This window comes from Nicotiana sylvestris, chromosome 6 (genome assembly GCF_000393655.2).
Source record: "Nicotiana sylvestris chromosome 6, ASM39365v2, whole genome shotgun sequence".
NCBI classification, from domain to species: domain Eukaryota; kingdom Viridiplantae; phylum Streptophyta; class Magnoliopsida; order Solanales; family Solanaceae; genus Nicotiana; species Nicotiana sylvestris.
In genome coordinates this window covers 141,373,205-141,384,768 of record NC_091062.1, presented here as the reverse complement: position 1 = coordinate 141,384,768, position 11,564 = coordinate 141,373,205, and the positions used below count along the sequence as shown (strand labels likewise).

Genomic DNA, 11,564 nt, shown 5'->3' with positions numbered 1-11,564 from the left:
GCTGGGCGGCGACAGGCGGATCTATAAGAAGAGAGGAGAGAGTGAGAAGAGAGAGGAAGAAGAAAGAGATATGGGGAAATGGGGGCAATTTTCGGTCTCTATAGGTTTTAAATACCTAGGTGAGAGATTGAATTAGGACCGTTGGATCATGTGATGATGAGTGGCTGAGATTCAATCTTGCCTCATTAAACAAAACAACGTCGTTTTGTTACTATGCTCAGCAGACCTACAAATGGACCGGGTCTGGGCCGCCAATTTTGTCCAAATTTGGGCCAATTTCAACTTTGAAATAATTAACTCAATCCCTTAAACCTTTTAACAAACTAACTAGACTAAAATCAAATTCAAAAATCTATAAATGCACACAAGAAACCTAGAAGAAAAATAAAATGTAGGAGAAATGGAAAGAGCAAAAATTAGGTATTTACATTGACTGTCATTTTGTAAGGAAAAAGTTGAGTCAAGGAGTAATCACAACTCATCATCTCTCAACAAAGGATCAACTAGCAGATCTACTGACCAAGAGCATTGGAAAAGCATAACATGAGGCCCTGTTGAATCAACTTGGTATTGAGAATATATTCAAAGCATCAGCTTAAGGGGGAGTGTTGAGAATATAAACTGCTGTGTATTAGTTGGCTAGTTACTTAATACAATAGTTATTTATGTAATTCTAGTTTGTTAGTAAATTAAAGTCGGTTAGAAGCTGTGTATATATATAATCTACTATACACTACTGTAGTATGAAGAAGAAATGAGAATCTGTTAATTTTTCTCTCCAAGTCTTCTTCTACTCTTCTCCTCTCTTCAATCTCTCTTTTACATTGTTAAAGTTGACAATACATACAATTCTAAGGGAGTAAATTAATTTCAACTCCCAATTATTGAGCCAACAGAAGTAAAATTCAGCTCCCAATTGTGCCAGCAGAAGTCTTGTCATTCAAAATTCTGGAGAAATTAATTATCAGAGAGAAATTTTGGTAATTAATGCCTTTAAGTATGAGCTTTAAAGATAATTGAATAAAAGCAATGAAAAAAAAGAGAGGAAACAAATACTCCCTCCGTTCACTTTTAGTTGTCCACTATGGACTTTTCATACCCCTTAAGAAATAGTAATAAATGAAGGGAATAATTTACCACGACACCCATATTAATTGGTGTATAGTCTTAATAAATTTGGAAAAGATATTTGGAATGAGTAATTAATGCTAAGGGCAAAACATGAAAAATAAGTTATTTTTCTCTTGATATGCGAAAAGTGACAAGTAAAAATAAAAATTTATTTTTAGAACACTTGACTAAGGAGTAGTACCTTCATCGGGAAAAGCTGGGATAATAAAATTCTTTGAATCAGTGGAAAAAGAAATTAAAAAAACTACAGGACAATATATAGCCTTGCAAATTTGTTTGAATGTGATGTTTTTAAATATTCAAAAAAAATTCTTATACATGTCTAAAGGGAGGACTGAAACGATTTAGATCATGATTAATTACAAGCAAGCAAGAAATGAAGAAGCTACTCTCCTAGCACTTATGAAAAAACAAAATTATTGTTCAAATAAAAATGGAAGTAAAGGTATAGCTAGCACTTTTTTGAAAAAATTAAAATTATTGTTCAAAAAATAAGTATAGATGCTCTTTGATCAGAGAGTGAACTGTAACTTGATCGATCATTAACAGAAGCCACCACTGTCTACTAGTTTTTCACCCTCGAAATAAATTCTTACGGTGCGAAGAGATCTAAATGGAACAAATTTATTGTTATCCACTCCATTATTCATGCACTATGTTGTAAAGTGGCTGGCCAGTTATACTATATTGCAATAATAATAATAAAGTTGAACATTCTTTATTGCAAAGTGTAACTGTAAACTGAAAGAAGGGCACTTCTATACCAGTTCCATAATTATTTCAGCATCTACAGTGCGGCTAACGGGTAGAAGTTGAAGCTATTTAAAGCGCATCAATGCTAGCTAGAGCAAGAATGTGAAGTACGTACCACATAAGAATACACAAGTATATAAAGCCGTTTAACTCTTAATGCTATTTGCATATATATATCGAAAATAGAGAGAGAGAGAGAAAAGTCACGTAATTTCACATGAATTCCTTGAAGATGATAGGCCTGGGAATGAGGATATGTGTGTTAGCATTGGTTTGCTTTCATGTCCTTGTGGGAAGTAATATGGTTCTTGCGAGAAAGGTGAAAGATGTTGATGATGAGAAGTTTTTCTGGATGGGTAAGCGTGGTGGATTTGGTGGTGCGTTTGGAGCGGGGTATGGGGGTGGATTTGGTGGCGGCATTGGAAGTGGAAGTGGTTTAGGTGGTGCAGGATTTGGAAATGGAGGAGGAATAGGTGGAGAGGCTGGTGGTATTGGAGGTGGAGTTGGTGGTGGCTTTGGCAAAGGAGGCGGAGTTGGTGGCGTAGGAGGAGGATTTGGCAAAGGTGGTGGAATTGGTAGTGGTGTTGGAGGAGGATTTGGAAAGAGTGGTGGAATTGGAGAAGGGATAGGCATTGGTGGAGATTGCATTGGCAAAGGTGGAAGTGTTGGTAGTGGTGTAGGCGGAGGATTTGGTAAAGGTGGAGGCATTGGAGGTGGAATTGGAAATGGTGGAGGAGATAGCAATGGAGCAGGAGGAGGAATTGGAGGCGAATTTGGCAAAGGTGGTGGTGCTGGAGCTGGAGCTGGAGGCGGATTTGGCAAAGGTGGTGGTGAAGGAGGAGGCTTTGGCAAATATGGTGGATTTGGAGGTGGTTTTGGTGGGGGAGTTGGAGGTGCTTTTGGTGGTGGAATTGGTGGACATCACTAATACTGTTAGCTAGTTTCTTCAGTTGCATGAACTCAAAAACATGCAAGGACTTGCATTATTTTCAAGAAAAAGATTGTTGACTTTTAATTAGCATGTACCACAATGCTGTTATCATTAATTAATTTCCATGTTGTTACGTACATGCATTTTTTATTCACATGCAAGTTATCAATGAAATGAAATCGTCCTTCTAACCTATTGGGCTATATATATATATTCCTTAATATCTACACATTCAAATATATTGCTTTATCACGTACGTATTGCACTCAGTGGCAAAGTCAAAAATATTTTTAAGGGTTTCAAATTTGAAAGAACTAAAAAAGAATTTTCGACAAAAGGTGTTCAATATATATTTTATACATCTAAAATCAGTATTTTACTTATATACGCAGTGTAATATTTGAGTGAAGGGTGGTCGTAAAAGGTGGCTTCGCCCCTGATTGCACTCGTCAAATGCATGAAGATAAGACTGAGAATATTTACCTCTTGATATATATATATATATATATATATATATATATATATATATATATATATATATATATATACACACGTGTGTGCGCGCGCATGAAAAATCGAGGGTCGAAGACTCGAAATCAGTACTACTGTAAAATTTTCTTTTCTGGCCTATAATTATTCAAAATCAGTGTTACCCTTTCGTTGCTCTAAATTCAATTCTTTTTCTGTGGACACAAGTCCCAGGCTAATTCGCAGTTCCCAAACTCATGTTTATCCCACCTGTTGTTTTGCATGTTGGGAGAAATTATTACTTGGATTCGCAGGAAAATGAAAAGATCGATGTGATAGATTTTTGAAAAGGAAATACTTCTTTAGACGATAGCGCTTTATGATTAAAATAATTAGCTCGTCGAAGTATTGTGCAAATTTCATACCTCTTGCAGGTAATAACTTGTTCGTAGATTTGCAGAACGGCTGACAAAATATATAAAGTCTTAATCTTTAATCCAGCAGTTGTGCAAATTACTTAAGCTAAACGAAAATCAAATCATAATTTCTCATTCGCTATATAGTAGGAATAAATCTGAAAACTTCTAGAGTTTACTCAGCCTAGTTATATTACTAACTTAAGCGAATTATAATTATTTTGATAATACTTACAAATTGTAAGTAGAAAAATTGCAGAGAAAGATTTTCTTAGCTTCTTTGTATTTCTGCTCCTATGTATTACAAAGTCTATATGCTATTATATACAAAACTAGGAATGTAAAGTGAGAAAACATCTACCACTGTATCTGTACAAAGAACAAACAATAAAAGCTGTACAAACATAATTTAAGGACAATGTACAAGCACAATTTAAGGACAATGTCCTGCATAATGGGAGACAGATATATAGTAAATCCCTAATTTATGTACATCAGTTGTGCTTGTACTGATTTATGTATTAAGGACAGTTCCATAGTCATGTATAACAAGCCCAATGTATATTTGCTCTATTCAGGCCCAATATATGTGTGTTGTGTTTAGGCCCAATGATTACTTCACAAGTGGATCAGAAGCTTCAGAAACTTCGTCTTCAACACCCCCCTTCAAGTGGGAGCCCGAAATCGGACTCCTAACTTGCCCAAAAAATGCCGATGCAAAGGTCCGGCTAATCAAGCAGTTTCTCGCGAACGAAATGGCAGTCTAATTCGATGTGCTTTGTTCGTTCGTGAAAAACTGGGTTTTTGGCGATGTGGATCGCTGCCTGATTGTCGCAGTTGACGAAGACCGGTAGTGAAGGAGAAACAGAGATGTCAGCGAGAAGACGTACTATCCAAGAGAGTTCAGCTACTAATCTGCGAAGAGATCGGTACTCAGCTTCCGCCGATTATAGGGAAACGACCTGTTGCTTTTTCGATTTCCACGAAATGGGACAATTGCCCATAGTCAAGAAGAATCCACTCACAGATCTGCGAGTATCCGAACAAGATGCCCAATCAGCATCACAATAACTGAGAATTTGGAAAGATTGTTCCGAAGAGAAGAAAAGACCCAAACTTGGGTCATTTTGGATGTATCGAAGAGCATGCAAAGCAGCTTGGAAGTGTCCGGTCCTGGGGGCTTGCATATATTGACTCAAGGTCTGTATAGTGAAGGAAAGATCTGGTCTAGTGTGAGTCAGATAGTTTAATTTTCCCAATAATCGTCGGTATACTGTTGGATCTGACAAAAGCTCTCCAGAATCTGCTGTGAGCTTAAAATTCGAGTCAAGTGGAGTGGAAACAACCCTTGAGTGCTGAGAATCAAATTCAGAAAGTAAATCAAGAGCAAATTTTCTCTGAGTCAAAATTAGTCCACCATTCTTGTGTAAGATTTCCATTCACAAAAAATAACTTGCCTCTCCTCAATTTTTAATTCTGAATTCAAAATCAAGAAATGATTTAATCTCATTAATTTCTGCTTGGTTGTTTCCTGTTAGGAGAATGTCGTCCACATGTACTGCGATAATAGTGGTGAGAGTACCAGAAGATTTGAAGAATAGAGAGTAGTCATTGAGGGAGGAAGTAAAACCTCTGGTTCCCAATGCACATGACAATCGTGCATACCATTGGCGAGATGCCTGTTTTAGGCCATAGGGAGATTTGCAAAGACGACAGACATGGGAATCACTTGGTGTTGCAGCACCTGGTGGAAATTTCATAAAGACTTCTTCATCCAAGTCTCCATGAAGGAACGCGTTGTTCACATCTAGTTGGTATAATTTCCAATCTCTTTTTACTGCTACTGCCAACAGACACCCAATAATAGTCATTTTTACCACAGGAGAGAATTTGTCTGTGTAATCGACCCCTTTCCTTTGTGTATCTCCTCGTATAACTAATCTTGCTTTTAGTCTTTCCAAACTCCCATCTGATCTAACCTTTATTTTGTAAACCTATTTGCAAGGCAGTGCTTTCTTTCTGGCTGGAAGAGGAACTACTTCCCAAGTACCATTGGATTCTAAAGCATCAAGTTCTTTTGCCATAGCCAGTTGCCGACCAGGATGAAGTACTGCCTCTCGGTAAGACTTAGGTTCAGTGATATGGCATACTGAATTAATAAAATGTTGGTTGAAGTGTGAAAGTACAGAAAAAAAAGAAAGAATGAAAGGGTGTGATAGGTGGGTTAGGAGATATAACCGAAAAAGCTGCATTACATATATAATCCGAAAGATACTTTGGTGCATTGTGCTCTCTGGCTGACCTGCGTAGCCCATCTGCTGGAAGTGGTTCACCTGTAGGAACAGAATAACTGGAAATAGGAGAAACTAAATCTGTAGGACTAGGGGAAGAAATTGAGGAGATCTCTTGTGTCATAATTTGATTCTGAGATTCTTGGTGGGAAGAAAAAATGGGTAAATCCTTATCAACAACAGGAATGCTTGCTGGAAATAACTTTGACAGAGGTGCATAATATGAAAAGGGAAATATAAACTCATAGAATTTGACATCTCTAGTCACAAAAATTTGATTGGACCGAAGGTTTAGAATTTTATATCCCTTTTTTCCAAAAGGATAGCCTAGGAAAACTCCCGGAATTGCCCTAGTATGTAGTTTATCCCTGTTTCTGTTTAGAGTAGAAGCAAAACATAAACAACCAAAGGGTCGTAATTACGAATAATCGGGCACCTTGCCAAACAAAACTTGATCGGGGGATTTGTGCTTTAGAACTCTTGAAGGAAACCTATTGATTAAGTATGTAGTTGTTAACAAACAGTCGCCCCAATATTTCTTTGGTAAATGAGATTGAAAAAGTAAAGCTCTACAAGTCTCTAGCAAGTGCTTGTGTTTTTTTTCTACTACCCCATTTTGTTGTGGGATAGCAGTACAAGAAGTATGGTGTATGATTCCTTTAGAAAGAAAAAAATTTGAAGAAACAGTCCCTGTTCGTAATTCATATGCATTATCAGATCTAATTACTTTAACTTTGGCTGAAAATTGTGTTTCAATAAGGGTCAAAAAGGACTTTAAAGTAGGAAAAGCATTAGATTTTGAAGACAAAAGATAAGTCCAAGTAAATATTGAGAAATTATCCACAATAGTTAGGAAATATCGTTCTCCTTTGTATGTAGGAACAATGTATGGACCCCAAATGTCTATGTGAAGCATCTCAAAACAGTGTTTTATACTACTAGTTAGAAATGGCAATTTGGACTGTCTTGCTATGGGGCATATGTCACAAGGAAAAATATGTTTGTCTGAAGTATGACAAGGTATTTTCTTGATGTTCTTCATTGCATAGAAGGGAAGATGTCCTAATCTTAAATGCCAAAGTCTATTGGGGTTCGTAGAATGAGAAATATTAATTTCATCCATAGTCATCTTCTCATTAGATGCAAAAGATCCTTTTACAGATGTTTGAACTGACTCTGGGGCAGAATTAAAGGACTGGACCAAAAGACTCAGAATTGGCTAAACTACAAGTCTTCTCAAAACTTTTAGGGAAATAAAGTAAAGATTCTGAACAAGTAGGATCAGACCCAGGCACTCTAGATTTTAATGAACCATCTTCCAGCAGATAGATTCCTGCATTGGCTTCACCAAGCATCATTGGCCTCTTCAGAGAAGGGGCCTGCACAAAACATCCAATTTTAAAAAAAAATGACAAGGCAGTTTAGTTGCAAGCATAACTAGTTAACAGAAAGAAGATTATGTTTAAATCTAGGTATATAAAGAACATTGTGTAATTGAAATTTGGGTGAGAGAGAAACACTTTCTATGTAATAAACTTTGACCACATAAGAATTTGGCAATTTTACTTGAATAGGGACAGAGAGAGCTCTCATATTTCTTAATTATGTTTTATCAAATGTCATATGTTGGGAAGCGCCAGAATCTATTATCCAATATTTAGATGTATGAGTGGTAAAACAAGAAATATAGTTAAAGCAGGAAAGAACTTTTACCCACAAAGTTGGCATTGGCATCAGTACCTGAACCATTAGAGGTTCCAACTTGCATAGCCTGTAACATGTGGATCAGCTGCTCACACTGTTCCTTAGAGAACCCCTGTGTACTTATCATAGCAGGTACAGTTCCTCCAATACCCACTGTACCACCTGAGCTTTCTTTCCCTTTCTTCAACAGTGGCAATATTAGCTTGAGTGTCTCCATAATTTCTCTTAGGCTTGGTGAACTTAAAAGACTGGATATCCAACCAATTTGTAGCATTTTTCCTTGTTATGCCCTGGTTTCTTGCAATATGAGCAAAAATGATTGTTTCTTTTTCCGTCGTTGCTGAAATTTGGTTATTTGCCCTGTATTCAGTATTGCTTTTCTGTCTATTCCATTTTGGTGCATTAACATTGAAGACACTAGATTCAGTGCACACTTGGCTTGCAGAATGGACCTCCCTTTGAGATTCTTCATGGAGAATGATAGAGTATGCGTGTGCTGTAGAAGGTAGGGGTTTCATCATGAGAATGTTTCCCCTAACACCTGAGTACCCCTCATTCAAACCCATGAGGAACTGGATTAACTTCTGGTCCTCATTCATTTTTTGGTTGTGACTCTTGGCTCCACACTTACATTCACAACTACAAGTCATGAATGTGTTAAGAACCTTCATTTGGTCCCAAATCCTTTTAAGTTTAGTAAAATATACTGCAACATCATTGGTGTCCTGTGAAATATTGTTGAGTTCTCTTTGCAGCTGAAACAACTTAGCACCATCGGCCTGTCCATATCTCTGCTCCAGCTCATTCCAAAGTTCCTCAGCAGTTTGAGAGTAAATCACACTCTCAGCTATATCTTTGCTCAAAGAGTTCAACAGCCATGCAATGACCATATCATTGCATCTTCTCCATTATTCAAACAAAGGCGAGCTTTCTTCTGGGATTTTGCAAGATCCATTTATAAAACCCAGTTTGTTTTTAGCAGAAAGTAAAATCAAAACTCCCCTCCTCCAGTTTCCATAACTGCTTCCATGAAAATTAACATTAATTAGATTCATTCCAGGTGAATCTGAAGAGTTCAAAAAATAGGGGTGTGATCCATCAATGGGATTTGGAACAGTCCCTGTGAAAACTGTTCCAGATGAAGCATCAGATACAGAGGGGACTTCCGTAGCAAAAAATGAGGATAAAAAAAATGTATATGTGTGTATTAGAGCTCCTGCTCTGATACCATGTAAGTAGAAAAAATTGCAGAGAAAGATTTTCTTAGCTTCTTTGTATTTCTGCTCCTATGTATTACAAAGTCTATATGCTATTATATACAAAACTAGGAATGTAAAGCGAGAAAACATCTGTCACTGTATCTGTACAAAGGACAAACAATAAAAGTTGTACAAGCATAATTTAAGGACAATGTCCTGCATAATGGGAGACAAATAGTAAATCCCTAATTTATGTATATCAGTTGTGCTTGTACTGATTTATGTATTAAGGACAGTTCCATAGTCATATATAACAAGCCCAATGTATATTTGCTCTATTCATGCCCAATATATGTGTGCTGTGTTTAGGCCCAATGATTACTTCACAAGAGGTTCAGAAACTTCGTCTTCAACACAAATTAACCATGGACAGGTATAATCAGCGCATGCAGTCCTAGCTAGCAATGGTAAAATGGATAATACCATAAACCCAAAATATTGTATCTCATAGAATGGTACTCCATCTGTCCAGGTCTTGTTCATTATTGACTTGGCACCCCTCTTTAAAAACAATAAATAACTTGATAATTTTGCTATATTATTACCTCCTATTTATTATATGTTGAAAAGTAATTGAAAATAAGTACTACTTAATAAGAAGGGTAGAATATGTATAAAATGGTAAATTATCCATTGATTTTCCAATCAGACAAGTAAAAATGGACATCTATTTTTTGTATAGTGGACAAATAAGCATGGATAAAAACCAATTCCAAATCTTGAAGTCCCATTGCCAAAATAAGCGTTTTCTCTTCTTAATGGAACTTAAGTAAGAATGGAGGGGATTCATATAAATGTTTCAAAATGTTTGACACCATTACATTTAATAATCTTCAAAAATTTCAAGAATTTATTATACTAAGCTCATAAGATTATTCAACTTAAAACTTTAATTGGATATTCTCTATCAATCTGATCTTTGACCACTACATTAACATTTCTTCCATGATCATTAATATAATATATATAAATTAAATTAAGATCATCAATTCTATGTTGAATCAAATATAGTGGAATTATATGTAACATAGAATAAAATAGAGGAAGTATGACTCTCTTTCTAAAGTTTAAATTTTGAATAAAAAGGTTGTTGAATTATATGTACTAACACATTTAAAAAGTTAATGTCATATCCCTTTGAGTCACTGAAAATGGCAGGAGTGCCGTTTTCTTTCTTTAAAGAGCAATAAGGACCCATTTGGTCATGAATTTTGCCAAAATAAATTTGGAATTTATTTTCAAAATTCATGTTTGGCCATAAATTTTGTCCATATTTTGACAAAATCCCAAATCCCAAATTTCAAAATCACCCCAATTGCTGATTTTGGGCCAAAATCCCAAAACTTGGGAATTATATACATGTTTTTCCAAAATAAAGTTGGGAAATATGTTTTGAAAACGTATGTCCAAACACATTTTCATCTTCAAACCAAACTTCACCAAATAAGATTTTTCAAAACAAATTTGGGATCTATAACCAAACGCTAGCTAAGTCCTTTGTGTTTACTTTTCACATATTTTATTTTAACAAAAATAAATTGCAAATCATATTTGGATTGTACTCTGGAAAATTCTTGTTGTTTAATTTGGGATACAAAATAATATGCCTGCATCACCTCCAATTTTATCAGTAATACATTGGGGTTAAAATCATTTCCTCCTCTCATTCTGTCTTAAAAATTAAATTTCTCATTCAACTTTAAACAATAAAAAAAATTCTCCTCTTATCGCAAACAATGTACATTTGCAATATGGATTTATCAATTTTAAGTTGGCGTTTGGAAATAAATTTTAATTATTTTTTTTAAAATTTGGAATTTCACTAAAATTTGATTTAAAGATAAAGTTGTATTTGGTTATAATTTTTGTAACATATTTGGATGTACTTTTTTCATAACTATGAAACATGATTTATACCCATAATTTATATAAAAAAATATCAAAATCACCCGACTTAAAACAAACAATCAAACATTCTGATTGTTTAACTGTACGAACAATCTCTAATAGAAGTTGTAGTGGCTCTTTCGGGTAAAAGTATAAATTGTAGATCTCAACAGTGGATACTAAAATATAGTCCAAGGCCACTCAATCAGATGGTGGATAGTTGTAGGGTAAATTTGTAAAACTTAAAAATACTAACTTTCCAATTTTTCAATAGAAGTCGCTTTTCAAATTGGAAAATACATTTTCAAATTGGATTTAAAAAAAATATAAAACTTTCATAATCAAACATAAAGAAGAAAAATTTCTTATGTCCAAACGGACTCCAAGTAATCCGCTTTATCAATTGTAGTTTAAAACTTTAAATAAAGCAGTATTCCGTTCGAAAAACAAAAATGAAATAAAGCACGTGCAGAGGGATAAAACAATTGATAATTTTTATTCTTAAAGTTAAGAAAAGAGAAATAAATCAGTAAATGAAAGAATCATTTTTATATTAAATACACAGTTGGCAACTGACAGACATTTGAAAGGCCTTTGTACCCAAAATTCAACAATGGGACCCATTCTATTCCTTTCTCTAAAGCAGCCATTAAAATAATCAACATAATTAAATTTAGTACTCCCACTGCAAAGGAATTCAAGACTCTGTCAGAGATTTACTAAT

At 35.2% G+C, this 11,564-nt stretch overlaps 1 protein-coding gene and 1 long non-coding RNA gene across 7 annotated transcripts; both read left to right on the top strand.

Moving 5' to 3' along the window:
• Positions 1 to 2,185: 2,185 nt before the first annotated feature.
• Positions 2,186 to 2,812, top strand: LOC104215119 (glycine-rich cell wall structural protein 1-like). The gene has a single exon (XM_009764864.1). It carries the CDS (start codon positions 2,186 to 2,188, stop codon positions 2,810 to 2,812), a length of 627 nt encoding a protein of 208 aa, XP_009763166.1.
• A 1,421-nt stretch (positions 2,813 to 4,233) lies between these two features.
• LOC104215114 (uncharacterized) lies at positions 4,234 to 9,231 on the top strand. 6 transcript variants are annotated; one of them, XR_011400256.1, is made up of 4 exons: positions 4,234 to 5,125; positions 5,238 to 5,513; positions 5,709 to 8,199; positions 8,450 to 9,231. It is a non-coding gene; the product is annotated as an uncharacterized lncRNA (long non-coding RNA). The 6 variants fall into 6 exon arrangements; XR_011400255.1 differs by having other exon boundaries at positions 4,240 to 5,125; positions 5,709 to 8,679; positions 8,755 to 9,231; XR_011400257.1 differs by having other exon boundaries at positions 4,241 to 5,125; positions 5,709 to 8,616; positions 8,755 to 9,231.
• Positions 9,232 to 11,564: the final 2,333 nt, after the last annotated feature.

Coding starts and splice junctions, on each gene's coding strand:
- LOC104215119 (XM_009764864.1), top strand. CDS start 2,186: ATGGTTCTTGCGAGAAAGGTGAAAGATGTTGATGATGAGAAGTTTTTC.